This window comes from Papilio machaon, chromosome 18 (genome assembly GCF_912999745.1).
Source record: "Papilio machaon chromosome 18, ilPapMach1.1, whole genome shotgun sequence".
Lineage (NCBI taxonomy): Eukaryota > Metazoa > Arthropoda > Insecta > Lepidoptera > Papilionidae > Papilio > Papilio machaon.
In genome coordinates, this window is record NC_060003.1 from 7043100 (window position 1) to 7056278 (window position 13179).

The following is a 13179-nucleotide window of genomic DNA, read 5'->3' on the forward strand; positions in this document are numbered from 1 at the left end:
GTGAACCATACATTTTACGAACAGAAAAGTTGTTACTTTCGTTAATTTTCATTTTAGAAATTTGCGATCCGTTCCGGACCAACAACTTTTTTCATTCCACAAGTAAAAAAATAGATTATATGAAATCTAATGCACGCTGCATCATCCGCTAATTTCGTAAATCTATCTATGTATATAAAAGAAAGTCGTGTTAGGTACACTATTTATAACTCAAGATCGGTCGAACTGATTTAGTTGAAAATTGATGGGGAGGTACATAGCTTAGAACTAGGAGACGGACATAGGAACTTTTTTATCTTGTGTGCATTTTTTTTATTCCGCGCGGACGAAGTCGCGGGTAAAAGCTAGTATTCTTTTAAAATTCGAATGTGATAAGCGGAATACCACACAAGGTTACTAATTTAACATTATCACAAAGGTTGAATTTTAAGGGAAATAAAAATGCAAAAATTTTTGTATTATGGTAATCTTAGTTTACTTGGTCGAGTGGTGAAAGTGACCTAAGTTAACATCGACCTATGACCGCTCACTTAGCGCAAGACTTACGCGGAAGCTAACATAAACAATGCCCACTGACTTCACACCAATTATCCGCTCTTGTTATGGTCTTAGCTAACTATAAGCTGTTGATACTGAACACTATATTTGCAATATGAATAGTTTTCTAAATATATTTATTTCATAATTCTACTTTAAATGATCTCAGTAAATGTTTGATAGACAATTAAAATTATTTTCAATAAAAAAAACTACAAAAAGTTTACTCGTAAACTACGAACTTAGTAAATTAAATGTAAAATTTCATAAAATGTTTTCTAAACATTGTCAAACAACTTCTGAATATCAAATGAATTGTGCAAACACACAATTGGCTAGGAATTTTTAATTATCTCTAACAAACGCGATAAAAATCCGTAAAATTTGTTTTACACAACTTATCAATAGAGAGATGTTGTTTAGTTGTGATGTCTAAACATCTATAATAACTTATTGTATTGCTTTTGTTTACTGAAAGAGGTCGCTTGTGTAACATATTTTATATTTTTTATTACTAAGTTTAGTGTCATAAATATTTAAAAAAAAAATACCGTGGTGAAGGTAGACATAGACAACCGCTCCAATTTAAACTATGAACAAAAATATTTTCATAGTGTGCGAGGTTTTATAAAGGGAAGAAGAAAAAGATAGAGTTATCAAAATGTTTTTGCATATGTTTCGGCAGTGAAAACTAACAAAACTAAAGTACTTGTGATAGAAAGTTAGAAAAGGAAAGTGAACTTTTTCTTTTTACCATAAGTTATGACAATGGTGTGCAAAAAACTGAATTGTATGTATCTTCTGATCTCTTAAAATGTTTCCATTAGTGCCACACGCACGGTGCGGTGCGTTTCGGAGCACGACTGTGTGGCTTCTTTTATTTATTTTTTAACCTAACAAAGCGTGAAATTAAACACATGTGCCAACTATATAATAGAATGTTCTACTGGTACTTAATAACAAATTTTCTTATTTGAATTACATTACTCGCTGTCGCCCGTGACTCCGTCCGCGCGGAATAAAAAAAAAAAGTTTAATTAGTAGTCTATGTGTACTCCCAGACTATGTTCTACATTTATGCCAAAATTCATCGAGATCCATACAGCCGTTCTGGAAATACCTTCAAACATACATCCATCTTAAGTAATTACTAAGAATCCATTTATTTCTAATCAAATGTAAATTTCCATGTATAAAATATTATAAAGTATACATATACCTATACATATCATATACAAAAGCTTTTTAAATATATTTTTTTTTATAAGAATCTGTAGGATTGCAAAAATAATTTAATTATTTTGTATAAGTGTACTTTTTCTTCTTGACCTTGTAAAGTGTTTAATAAAATTAATAAAATAAAACTATAATTAAATCAATGAATTACATTTATTGCATTGAACATTAAATGTAATGCAATGTCATGTTTCACATAACTTAAGATATGAGCGTTAAATTCTTAATATAGATACGAAATTATTAAAATAAGTTAATATAAAAATTGTACAAAAACGGTTACAACAAAAAAGTGATCAAAGTACTGTTTACTTCTTTTTTCATAGGTACTGATTTTAACTTAAATCTATTTTTTACGCTACCTTACAATAATAACTAGGAATCGAACAAATTAACTTCTTATAATATACAAACGAGAGTGTTGTCCACTCCTGACGAACTACCTTCATAAACAAAAACCTTAAGTTAAAGAGAAACTTTTATAAGTGGGGAAAAATATCGCGGGCTCATGGACTCTCGTTTATCTATGTTTCACTGTATTTACACTAAGGTTTATTAGTACATGTAATAAGGCAATCAGCTGTATTTCTTATGATTTGTATGCTAATACAAACATAATTTGATAACACCAAGATTTCAGTAATTGACAATATTACCTATGTCACAATTTGTTCCTTTCGTGGTATAGAAAAACAAAATGTAGAGACGAACAATCTTTGGAATCAAAGCTCCTATAAACAGGATATGATTTAATTTTTTACAAGTGAAATCGAGAAGTACATTATTATATTTATCGAAACTTGAATCTAAAACACATTGCGGCCGTCAGAAAGTGCGAGTAAAGAGTGAGCGATGCAGAATAAGGACGGCAGTGGAACCGGACGACCTGACCAAATAGGGGGGGCCTCGGGGGAAGGTCCCGCCGCCACTTGCCTGTAATTAGGGGTCAAGTCGATGTTTTTATACAAACGTACTTAAAGCTCAACAAGTATTTTTCCACTTTATAAATTGAAAAAAAAAAGTAAAATTCTTAAGAATGGTTTAATTAAGAAGATTGTACAAATAAATGATAATTAAGACTTTGAGCTAACTAACTTGATACAACCTGCGCATATCTGTGAAGAAATTCAAATACATGGTATAAAGCAACCAGCACTGAACCAGTATGGTTGACTAAAGCCTCCCACCTTCAAGAATAGGGCTCTTCAAGAATAGAATGAATTGAGAATGAATAAACAGTAAGCTAGCGCGAACCACCTTTCGCTCACATTATCACTTAACATAAGGTGGGACTGTGGTCAAGTGCTGGCTTATTCAATATAAAAAAGGATAGGCTCGAGCTCTTCGGTTTGAACATACTAACGACGATTTTGAACTAAATCTAATACTGTTTATTAAATGACTTACAGTGACCGTATCTGATCTAAACAGTATTTTGCTGAATTGAAATACAATATTTTCTATACATGGCAACTTGACCTCTTCAACTAACTCAGTAATCTCTATAATCCAACAGTAAGTTATACGATACGGAAGCAACTAAATCTTAGCTAACATATTGGTCCAATGTCAATGTCCGGATTCGAACATAGGACCTCAGTGTTTAATGTACCGGGCACAGACATAGCGCTACCGAGGTCATTGCGTGGGAGAATAATCTATTGGTACTTATAACTTGTTATTACTTTGTTAAAAAGTTTTTAGTTCATTTAAGAAGTTAAAAATAACTCGATAAAGCCGGCAACGAATCTGCATTTCCTCTGGTGATGCGGATGTTCATGGGTGTCTTTGATCACCTCGGTGTTCCCGCCGCTCGTTTGCTTCCTTCTCTTATAAAAAATCTTTATTTAACGGAATAACAAGTTACAATATTACTATATGCAAGATAAATAAATACCATAAAAGGTTTAAATAATTTTATTTACTATTTTTTAAAAAAACGAGAAAAGAATAATCAGAATAGGTATCACGTAACCCGTAGGCATACTACGTAGTAATCTAATTCGACGAAACATTGTCATGTGGGTGGACTTCATCTGTTAAAGTTTTTTTTTCCAACAATTTTGTATCACAGCTCAATTAAGATGTGACCATATAGAGACCTGTCGTAAATCTTTACAGACAATTAAATTAAGTTAAAAAATATAAGAGTTCATTGCGATCGGAAAATAAAAAATATAATTGTTGTTAATAAATAGTTGTTATATACGTAAAAAATTGATTTAACTTTGAGTACATTGGAAGAACTATATGCTTTGTAAATAAATGTTAAGACTGATATTAAACCTATTTAATAAAATGCTTTAGCTTAAGTTTATGCAAGTTCTATTCCGCTACGATGACGCAAAGTTTAATTTATTAATTTGTATATTGGAAAAATATTACATTAGTTTAATGGTGAATATATAAAAAAATTATTTTTTAAACTACCTTTTGTAAGATTGAGGATTTTACTGCCTGAATTTAAAAATTGAAATTGAATTGATTCAGGCATTGGGCATAGCAAATATCTAAGTCTTGCCTAATTTCTATACAATTTTTGATGTTGAGCAAATCTGAAATCTAGACTTACCAAAGTTACTCGTAACTTTATTATCAACGATAAGTAAGTTAATTTCTTATAAACCGTCATAACATATCAAGAGTTTCTCAAAATTATTTACTTTTATCATCTGCTTCTTAGAAGTACTTACAGTCCAAAAAACATCGTCACCTTTCCAGTGATCCAGCCACTTGTTAGTGTAGACAAAACAAAAGTATAAACAAATAATATCAAATATTGTCTACGTATTTTTTCCACAGTATCAATACATAATACATATTTAGTTAAATTGTATTTTATAAAAAATGGAAGGAATGCTTTATTTTATTTAGGAACTTTAATTCGTAATATGAACATGTATTACAATTGAAAAGTAAATTTATAATTACCAAATAATCGACAAAGCTGAGCTATGTAGACCGTTTAAGTTCATTCAGAAGACAAATGCGTAGGCGGCCGCCCAGCCTGGTTTACTGTGGTGCAAGTGAAAAGCGACAGGAAGACAGAAACAAATATTTATTAAGATGCTTGTCATCTCTACTCTACGTAAACTTTTAGTGTATTGTGATTCATTCTTTGTTAAAAAATAAGCAATATTTTTTTTTATTCCGAGATGTTAAGCAGGATCCGAATAAACTAAATAAACTGAAAGTTTTCTCTGTCTGTCTGAAAGTCTGAAATCTTATCTAGAAAGTGCAAAGTCTAGTCTACCTTTGATTAATCACATTTTATTGTAATATACATAATGTGATATGAAATTCATTCAAAAACATGTAATAAAAACGTCGAGCCGAGTCGTCTTGCTTTTGTCTAATGACAAAATTATTTTTAAAACCTTTAACCTCATATAAATGACAATTTTATTTCTTGAATTATTGATTGATATGTCTGGTAGTGATCACTTCGCTATTTTAGCGATATCAGGTGGCCCCGAGGTAGTTTGTCATCTTGTATAATAAAAATAATTGTAAAGAAATCTATAAGCTTATAGTTTATACCACATTGGAAATATTTGTCTTGCTATGCGGCTTGCATTGCGCGGTGAGGCCGCCCGGTGACGCCGCCCGGTGACAGACCAGCACCGGCTACTGGTAAAGGCTAAGATGACATTTTAGAAATACCATACACCTTTAATGATTGTTTCACACGAAGGCGGAACAGTAAGGTAGAGCAATAGATAGTGCAGTACTGCAGTAGTTTTGCGCAGCTAACTAAACTAGTAATTGCAGACTGTTAATTTAGGAAATTCTAAATAGATAAAGTACGTAGATATCATTTGATTCCAAGAGATTTTTATGTTATGTTTTCAAACTAAAGCACTTTTCAATAATTCGAAGGTCTTTTTTTCTGACAATTTCCAAATCAATTCTATAATTTAAATTATACTGTAATAGAATAAAACATTTATTAAGAATAACAATAAAATTACACACAAATTTTATTTTGTGGTTAGATAATAAAATTATACGTATATTTTGCATAATGTTTCGAAAACCGGTATATTTAAATAAATTGTATTGCCCCGTTTCGATTCGATAAAAGTATTGAACTTTTTATTTCTATCGACTTTAATACTTGTTCACTTTGACTCGCGGACGCGGGCGCGGTCGCGTAATATCAAACCCCAGCAGTTGCACGCGAATTCGCCCGCCCGGATAAAAAAATCTAGTGACAAATATAGCCTTTGTCATCCGGACGAGCTTCTCAACAGTGAAAAATGTTTTGAAATTGGTTCAGTAGTTTTGGGGCCTAACAATAAAATCCTCTTTATAATATTAGTGTAGATAAAGGCTTGAACTGGTCGATCGCATAAACGCCTGGTGGCCAATGTTTGTTCATATTTTCGCTCTCCAGCTCATCACGTCTACCGTGCCCGCGGCCGCGCGTTCATCCTGAAAAAGCACTTTAACTAAATCGACTTTTTGTTTTAGCAATAACATAATAATGTTGATTAGGTGACTAATATTCGGATATTTTTTTCGTAAATTGAAAATACAGGTTTTTATTTTAAATTGCTGTTCTTTTCTTTTTAATTTAAGATGATAACTTGTTACTTGAAGTTAAATTTTCCACGACATTTAAAACAATTAGAACAGTTACTATATTTATGTTTAGTTAAGACCGAAAAGTTAATAATGATATTTATTCCTCTGATAAATTAGGGTAAGAAACACCATAATTGACCACCGGCACAATTGCCGTACAACTTTTGTAATAACTCATAGACTATAGAGAATTTAATAGAGTATGTGTATGTGTGTAGGGGCTGGCCTGTGCCATGGAGAGTCGCGTGGGGCTGGACTACATCGTGGAGCACGCGGAGTACGCGGGCAAGCTCGCCGCCGCGCTCACCTCGCCCGCCGCGCCCGTCAAGAAACAGGTCAGCTTTACTTATTATACCTATACTCTTTGCTTGTATATTAAATACAAATTTACTGGCATGTACTACTGATTTAACACAAAATGAAAATAAAATTGTCTCTTATTAAGAAAATTAATTGTGGTGTTGTTTATAGGTGTTCGAGCTTCTGTCGGCGCTGTGTGTCTACAACGCCGATGGCTACGCTAGAGCAGTTGACACACTCGATCGATATAAGGTTTTATTTTACATTAATGTTATAAATTCTACAGGTATTACCCATATTTTGATTTAAAGCACTATTTATTATGTTACAGATATTAAAAGGAGATCGGTACCGACTGAATGTAGTAGTAGAGGAGCTGAAGAATGCCACCACCACCGACTACAAGACTGCGCTGGTGGCCTTCATCAACTGTCTCATCATCTCCGCGCCGCGACTGCCCGACAGGATACGGGTCAGAAACGAATTCATTGGTAAGTGTAGTACTTCCGGTCAACAAAGCTTCTGCAATTCGACATGTATTATATGTCACCCTGTACAGAGGCCATTAACTGTTTCAATTATAATAAAAATAGAAATAAAATTGAAACGTAATTTTCCCTTTCTGGTTAAAGATGCAAGATTTTGTTAAAGTTCTAAAACCATTTGTTTCAGGACTTGGTCTACTACCAACATTAAGCAATTTACGGTAAGTAATCTATATATATACACACCGGCACAATTAGCGGAACAGAAAAAAAAGTGAGACTATGAGATAATAATGCATATATTTGACGAAAATGTAATTAGATACAAAATAACAAATTGATTCACATCTTTTAACAACGACTTTGGAAAGTCTTCGTCATTTTTTTATTGAAAAATAAAGAAATTTGAAATAAGTGAATTTTTTAGATGATTATGAACCATTACAAAAAATAAAAAAGTAAGCATTAAATGATTTAACAATAAAATTAAAGCAAAATTAATAACGAGTGTTTCCCCCTCTTGCTCTGATTACGGTTTCCATTCGTCTGGGCATGCTACAGATTATGTTATCGATGATTTCTTGAGGCAACCGCTCCCACTCCTCAAGTAATGCGTTTCCAAGTTCATTCAGATTGTTGGGGGGTGGCATTCTGGATTTAACCCTTCTTTTTAGCAAGTCCCAGACATGCTCTATCGGATTCATATCGGGGGAATTTGCTGGCCACTGCATCACCGGTATACCTACGTGGCTAAGATATGCCTGTACCGATTGTGCACTATGAGCACGAGCATTATCTTGCATTAGAATAAAGTCGTCACCAATAAATGGGGCAAATGGTACAATATGTTCTTCTAATATGTCTCTGATGTATCGATCTGCTGTCATGGTCCCTCCTGTGACTATCACTAACTCCGTGCGAGCTCCCAAACATATCCCTCCCCAAACCATAATCGAGCCGCCAGCATAAGCCACTGTGTGTTCAAAATTAGACTGTATGTGGCGTTCTCCTTTTCGTCTCCATATTCGCTGTCTCCCATCGATCTGTTTTAAAAGAACTCTGCACTCATCAGTAAAGAGAACCTGCTGCCATTCGTTCAAATCCAATGACGATGTTCTCGCGCATAGCTTAATCGGTTTACGCGGTGACGTCTCTCAAGTTTTGGGCCTTTGGCAGGTATATACGACCCTAAACCAACTTCTTCAAAACTCCTGCGTACTGTACGCTCACTTACTCGTACTCCTCGAACGTCTTCCAGTTCATTTCGAGCTTGTACAGCCGTTAATCGCGTATTCCTACGAACTCCAAGTTGTAAAAAACTGTCATCTCGCCTCGATGTACATCTTTTTCTACCTTGACCCCTCCTCCTCACAAGAGAATTAGACGATCTGCATCGCTGGATGCTGCGATGAATCGTTGATACTGGTCGACGAAGCTTTGAGGCAATCGATCTGTAGGTATGGCCATTTCTTCTCATTTCATCAGCCCTAATGATTTCCAGTGATGTTAAGTCAGGCATAATAAAGAGCTTTTAATAAACAAAATTGCCTATAGAATAACAAATTTATAAAAAACCATTAAGTGCAATTTTTCAAAAAAATTACAATTACGTAGTTATTACTCGAACAAGTTGACAAAACGTATTGTTCGGGAAAATAAAAAAATTAATGAAAAAAGTGTATGTCATCTAATTTTCTATTATCAAATTTGACAATAAATTAAAAAAAAAATCATAACTGGCCAGTTCCTCAAGTAAAAGATTTTGAAATCCTGCTTTTTTTTGTGTTCCGCTAATTGTGCCGGTGTGTATATAAAAGAAAGTCGTGTTAGTTACACTATTTATAACTCAAGAACGGCTGAACCGATTTGGCTGAAAATTCATGGGTATGTAGTTGAGAACCAGGACATAGGATACTTTTTATCCCGATTCCTTTTTTTTAAATTCCGCGGGAACGGAGTCGCGGGCAAAAGCTAGTTTCTAATATTGTATCAAAATCACTTAAGTTTGCGAATTTTAAATTAGATGATTTTATATAGGACCAACTTAACATTTCAAACCGGTTGCACTTTATCCTAAACATAAAATGGAGCGCGGAGGTCAACAGCCATGAAGTTATAAATATAAATAATTTATTGTCACGGGAGTATAAATAATTTAGTGTCATGTATGGATTAAATCACGGGCAGGAGAGTAATGAAAAAGAGACCTTAAACTTTTGTTATTTGTCGTGTCTCCTTTATAAATAATGATTTAAGTCTAGCATCAGTCGAAGTTACTGTAACTTGATATGATGTTGCCCGCGACTCCGACCACGCGGAATTAAAAAAAAACTCAATAAGTATCCTATGTGTTCTTGCAGACTATGTTTTAAAGTGATAAATTTCATCAAGATTCAAGATCCGTCGAGATGTTCCAGAGGTACCTTCAAACATCCATCCATCTTAACTTTCGCATTTAGGCAAAATTAAATTTCGCAAATGAAATAAAAATTACTTTTAACGATAATTCACTAACCCTCTATTGTCAGTTATTACCTACTTCGTTTATTATAATCCCTATTATGTGACCCTTACATTTAGCTATCAACTTTAATTAAAGTTATTTGTTGTATTAAACCACCTATTTAAAAAAAATATAAATATGTAAAACGACAACGAATATAATCGTATTTCGTATGGACAGGTCGCCTTTTACTTTCGGAAACGAGCCGTGTGCAATGAATACAGTTCTAAAACGACAAAGATGGCGGCTGGCGTGGGCGCTCCGTGCGCGCCAAACATGGCGCCTTGTCGCCGGAAAGAATTATTATTACTGCACGCTTTGTTTCCTTTTGTATTTTATGCAAAAATATTAATTTTTAAAATTTGTGTAGGCCGTGAAAATATTAGAAAGCGCAAGTTTTACATAAACACATAATTCTATGGAATAGCTTGAAAGAGTGGCCGTTTATTTGAATTTTCTCAAACACAAATCTCTACATTAATTTGTACATGTGATACTGATATTGATTACACTTGATTTAATTATTTCAATAAAATAGGAAAAAAGAAAATTTATTAACGAATTCATTGCGACTGCGAAAGAACTCAGATAATTGTGATCTTAGGACAAGTTATTTCCACTATTGAAATCTTGTCTCAACTTCTAATTAAGGCCACGAGCTTGTGATAAACTGCGTCTATAACTCCGCAATCTAATAAATATGCATTTACAATTCTAATTGCAATTTGATACACCTTACCCGTTGCCACAGAGTAATAATCGAGATAGAACTACAGACGGGAACTAGACAGAATTTTATTTGAGCCCTGATATTCGCTTAACGAAGAGGAACTTTGGATGAGCGATACTTATTCCTTTCCTAATATACCTTACTATTTATTCATTCTTTTTGTCTACTACCATTTCTATATCCCACTTGCAACTTCGTCCCTTAAATGCGGATACCGTAAGCGAAAATTCAAAGTTTTATTTCGCCGCGCCCTAAAAACAGGCATTGACAGACCGAATTCAAGACATGTGAACTGGGTTAGATATTTTGTTACTGTTGAAAAATTCAAGGATACAACTGAAGTCTAGTTTCTTAAGTTTTCCATCTCTACAGTTGCTGTCTATAATCTCCATAGGATTTTGCCAATTCGCAAGTTATAATCACTTAGATTATTCCATTCGTGTATCAACCCTAAACGCGGTGGGCGAATCTCAATTACTAAATGACTGCACTGGTTCGTACTAAATTGTTTCAGACTTGATTTAGCTCAGTGTTGTAGGACTATGGTATGTCGGAAGCATGCTGTTCATGTGCTACCCTGTGTACAGGCATGAGGCGGGAAGTCACCCCGACCTTGGGGTCCAGCTCGACGTGTTCGAGGAGCAGAGGGAGAGTGACGAAGCCCAGGGCCCCGGGGGTATCAACCTCAACTCTCACCTCGATGTCTTCTACGCTATCCTCAAACAAGTAGGTCGAATTCAAACTTCTAATAACACATATCGCTCGCTATATCTCATGCAGCTTCCTAGATTTTTCTTTTAATTCTTGATCAATTTTATAAATCGCAAATTTTTATAAAATTCTAGTTTATCTATAGGATATATGTATTAGAAATTGAGTGATTTCCGCAATTTGCACTTTGCATTACAAGCAGCTTGCATCTCGTTGCCTCGCGTCATCAGTACAAATAGATAATATCCTCTTTAACTCTCCGTTGTCTGTATTGAAGACGCGAATATTCAGAAATTGAGATAGCTTATTTTGCTAATCCAAATGCATAGAAGAGATTACTTAGATCGGAGAATCTGATTTATGTCTGAATTCCGATGACTAATCTGATCTCAGAAAATTTTCTTCGGTTACGCATATTTTTGGTGTGAATCTATCAGGTCTCAGACACTCCACAAGAGATCCCTTTCCTGAGCATCCTGCAGCACTTGCTGCGGATAGACCCGAAGGAACCGGTGAGCGACATCGTGTGGGACACGGCGGAAATGCTGGTGCACCGCGCCACACTGCTCGAGACCAGAGAGGATGCTGCCAAACTGCTAAGAGCACCTAGTGTGCAAGTGAGTCTCTTCTAGCTTTCACACCTGCGGGAAGACCCAAAGAACTTTTGAACAACGAGGAAACAGTGAAGATGATTCAAAAATGATGGTGAAACCAATCTTTTTAACATTTTATCAACTTTGTTTACCAGGCGAAAGTAGGATGTATGTGCCAGCATCGGGATAACACGAGCGCGGGCCGCAAGCAGAGCTTGCAGCGCGCGCTCTCCCCACCGCCACCTCCGCCCCCCGCGCCCGCACCTCCTGCGCCACCTCCACCGCCTCTCGGTAAATACAAGTCGAAATGGAACTATGGTAATACATTTTTTTGTCGTAGATTAATTACTGATGAGTATTTCTTCTTTGCTTGCAGCTCCCATGGCCCCGCCGGCGCCCCCCGCACCTCCTGCGCCCCCACCTCTAGCGCCCCGAGGCCCACCACCGCCTCCGCCTCCTGCCGGAAGCGCGCCCCTCGCTCCCCCCGCGCCACCGCCTGTAACTCTTGAGCGTTTACCGCAACAAGAGACCCCCATACCCAAGACCAAAATGAAGACCATCAACTGGAACAAGATTCCTAACAACAAAGTAAGTAAAAGTAATCATTTATATTCCTGTGAAGAAAGAAGAACACGCCAGCGATTCGTCTAGATTCAGTAATTATTGCGGTAGTAGCAGTTGAAGTGAACATAATTTTTACTAGAAATAATGCAAAATTTTATTCATCAGGTAGTCGGTCAGAACAACATTTGGGCTCTAGTTGCTTCGAGCCACAAGCACTCGCCTAAGGCTGAACTCGACTGGAGTGAAATAGAAGGACTGTTCTGCCAACAGGTATTTATATTGAAACAAAAGACAGCGTCTTGGCAATTTTTCGATTTTGTCTCCTCTTTCGCTGTGTCATTAAAACGAAACTAGGATATATTTAATTCCCTTTATGTTTTTAGATTCAACCGACAGGATCCGCAGGGTCATCGCCGCGGCTTGGTCGTAGCCCCATCTGCGATAGCTCGGGCGAGAGGAAACCGAGGAAGGAATCTTCTGAGATCACACTTCTGGACGGCAAGAGGAGTCTTAACGTCAACATATTCCTGAAACAGTTCAGAAGGTAAGATACGAAAATGTTGCAGGTTCTCGCTTACTTGCTGATTGTAGAACCAGAAACATGAGATAAAGTAAAATATTATGTAAAAAAAAGAAAACGTGGAACTGGCTCTTTTGTGTCTAGATATATCTTTCAAATCGCATAGTTCAGCAGCATAATGATGATGGAATAACTTTTACAGTTCCAACGAAGACATAATCCAACTCATCAAAGAAGGATCACACGACGACATCGGCACTGAAAAATTAAGAGGCTTATTGAAAATATTACCTGAAATAGATGAATGTGAGATGCTCAAGGCTTTTACTGGTGACGTCACTAAATTAGGCAACGCCGAGAAATTCCTTCTTCAACTTATACAGTTACCAAAGTAAGTGTTTACTTAATCCTTT

At 35.7% G+C, this 13179-nt stretch overlaps 1 protein-coding gene across 1 annotated transcript in view; it reads left to right on the forward strand.

Moving 5' to 3' along the window:
* Positions 1-13179, forward strand: part of LOC106710289 (inverted formin-2) — a 54807-nt gene that overhangs the window by 36884 nt on the left and 4744 nt on the right. Inside the window, exons 3-13 of the mRNA XM_014502307.2 lie at positions 6579-6695; positions 6832-6912; positions 6992-7151; positions 7333-7366; positions 10966-11104; positions 11527-11706; positions 11838-11973; positions 12059-12270; positions 12412-12516; positions 12630-12790; positions 12969-13157. Of these exons, the coding sequence (XP_014357793.2) occupies positions 6594-6695; positions 6832-6912; positions 6992-7151; positions 7333-7366; positions 10966-11104; positions 11527-11706; positions 11838-11973; positions 12059-12270; positions 12412-12516; positions 12630-12790; positions 12969-13157 (1499 nt within the window). The 5' untranslated portion in view covers positions 6579-6593. The remainder of the gene's footprint in view (positions 1-6578; positions 6696-6831; positions 6913-6991; positions 7152-7332; positions 7367-10965; positions 11105-11526; positions 11707-11837; positions 11974-12058; positions 12271-12411; positions 12517-12629; positions 12791-12968; positions 13158-13179) is intronic.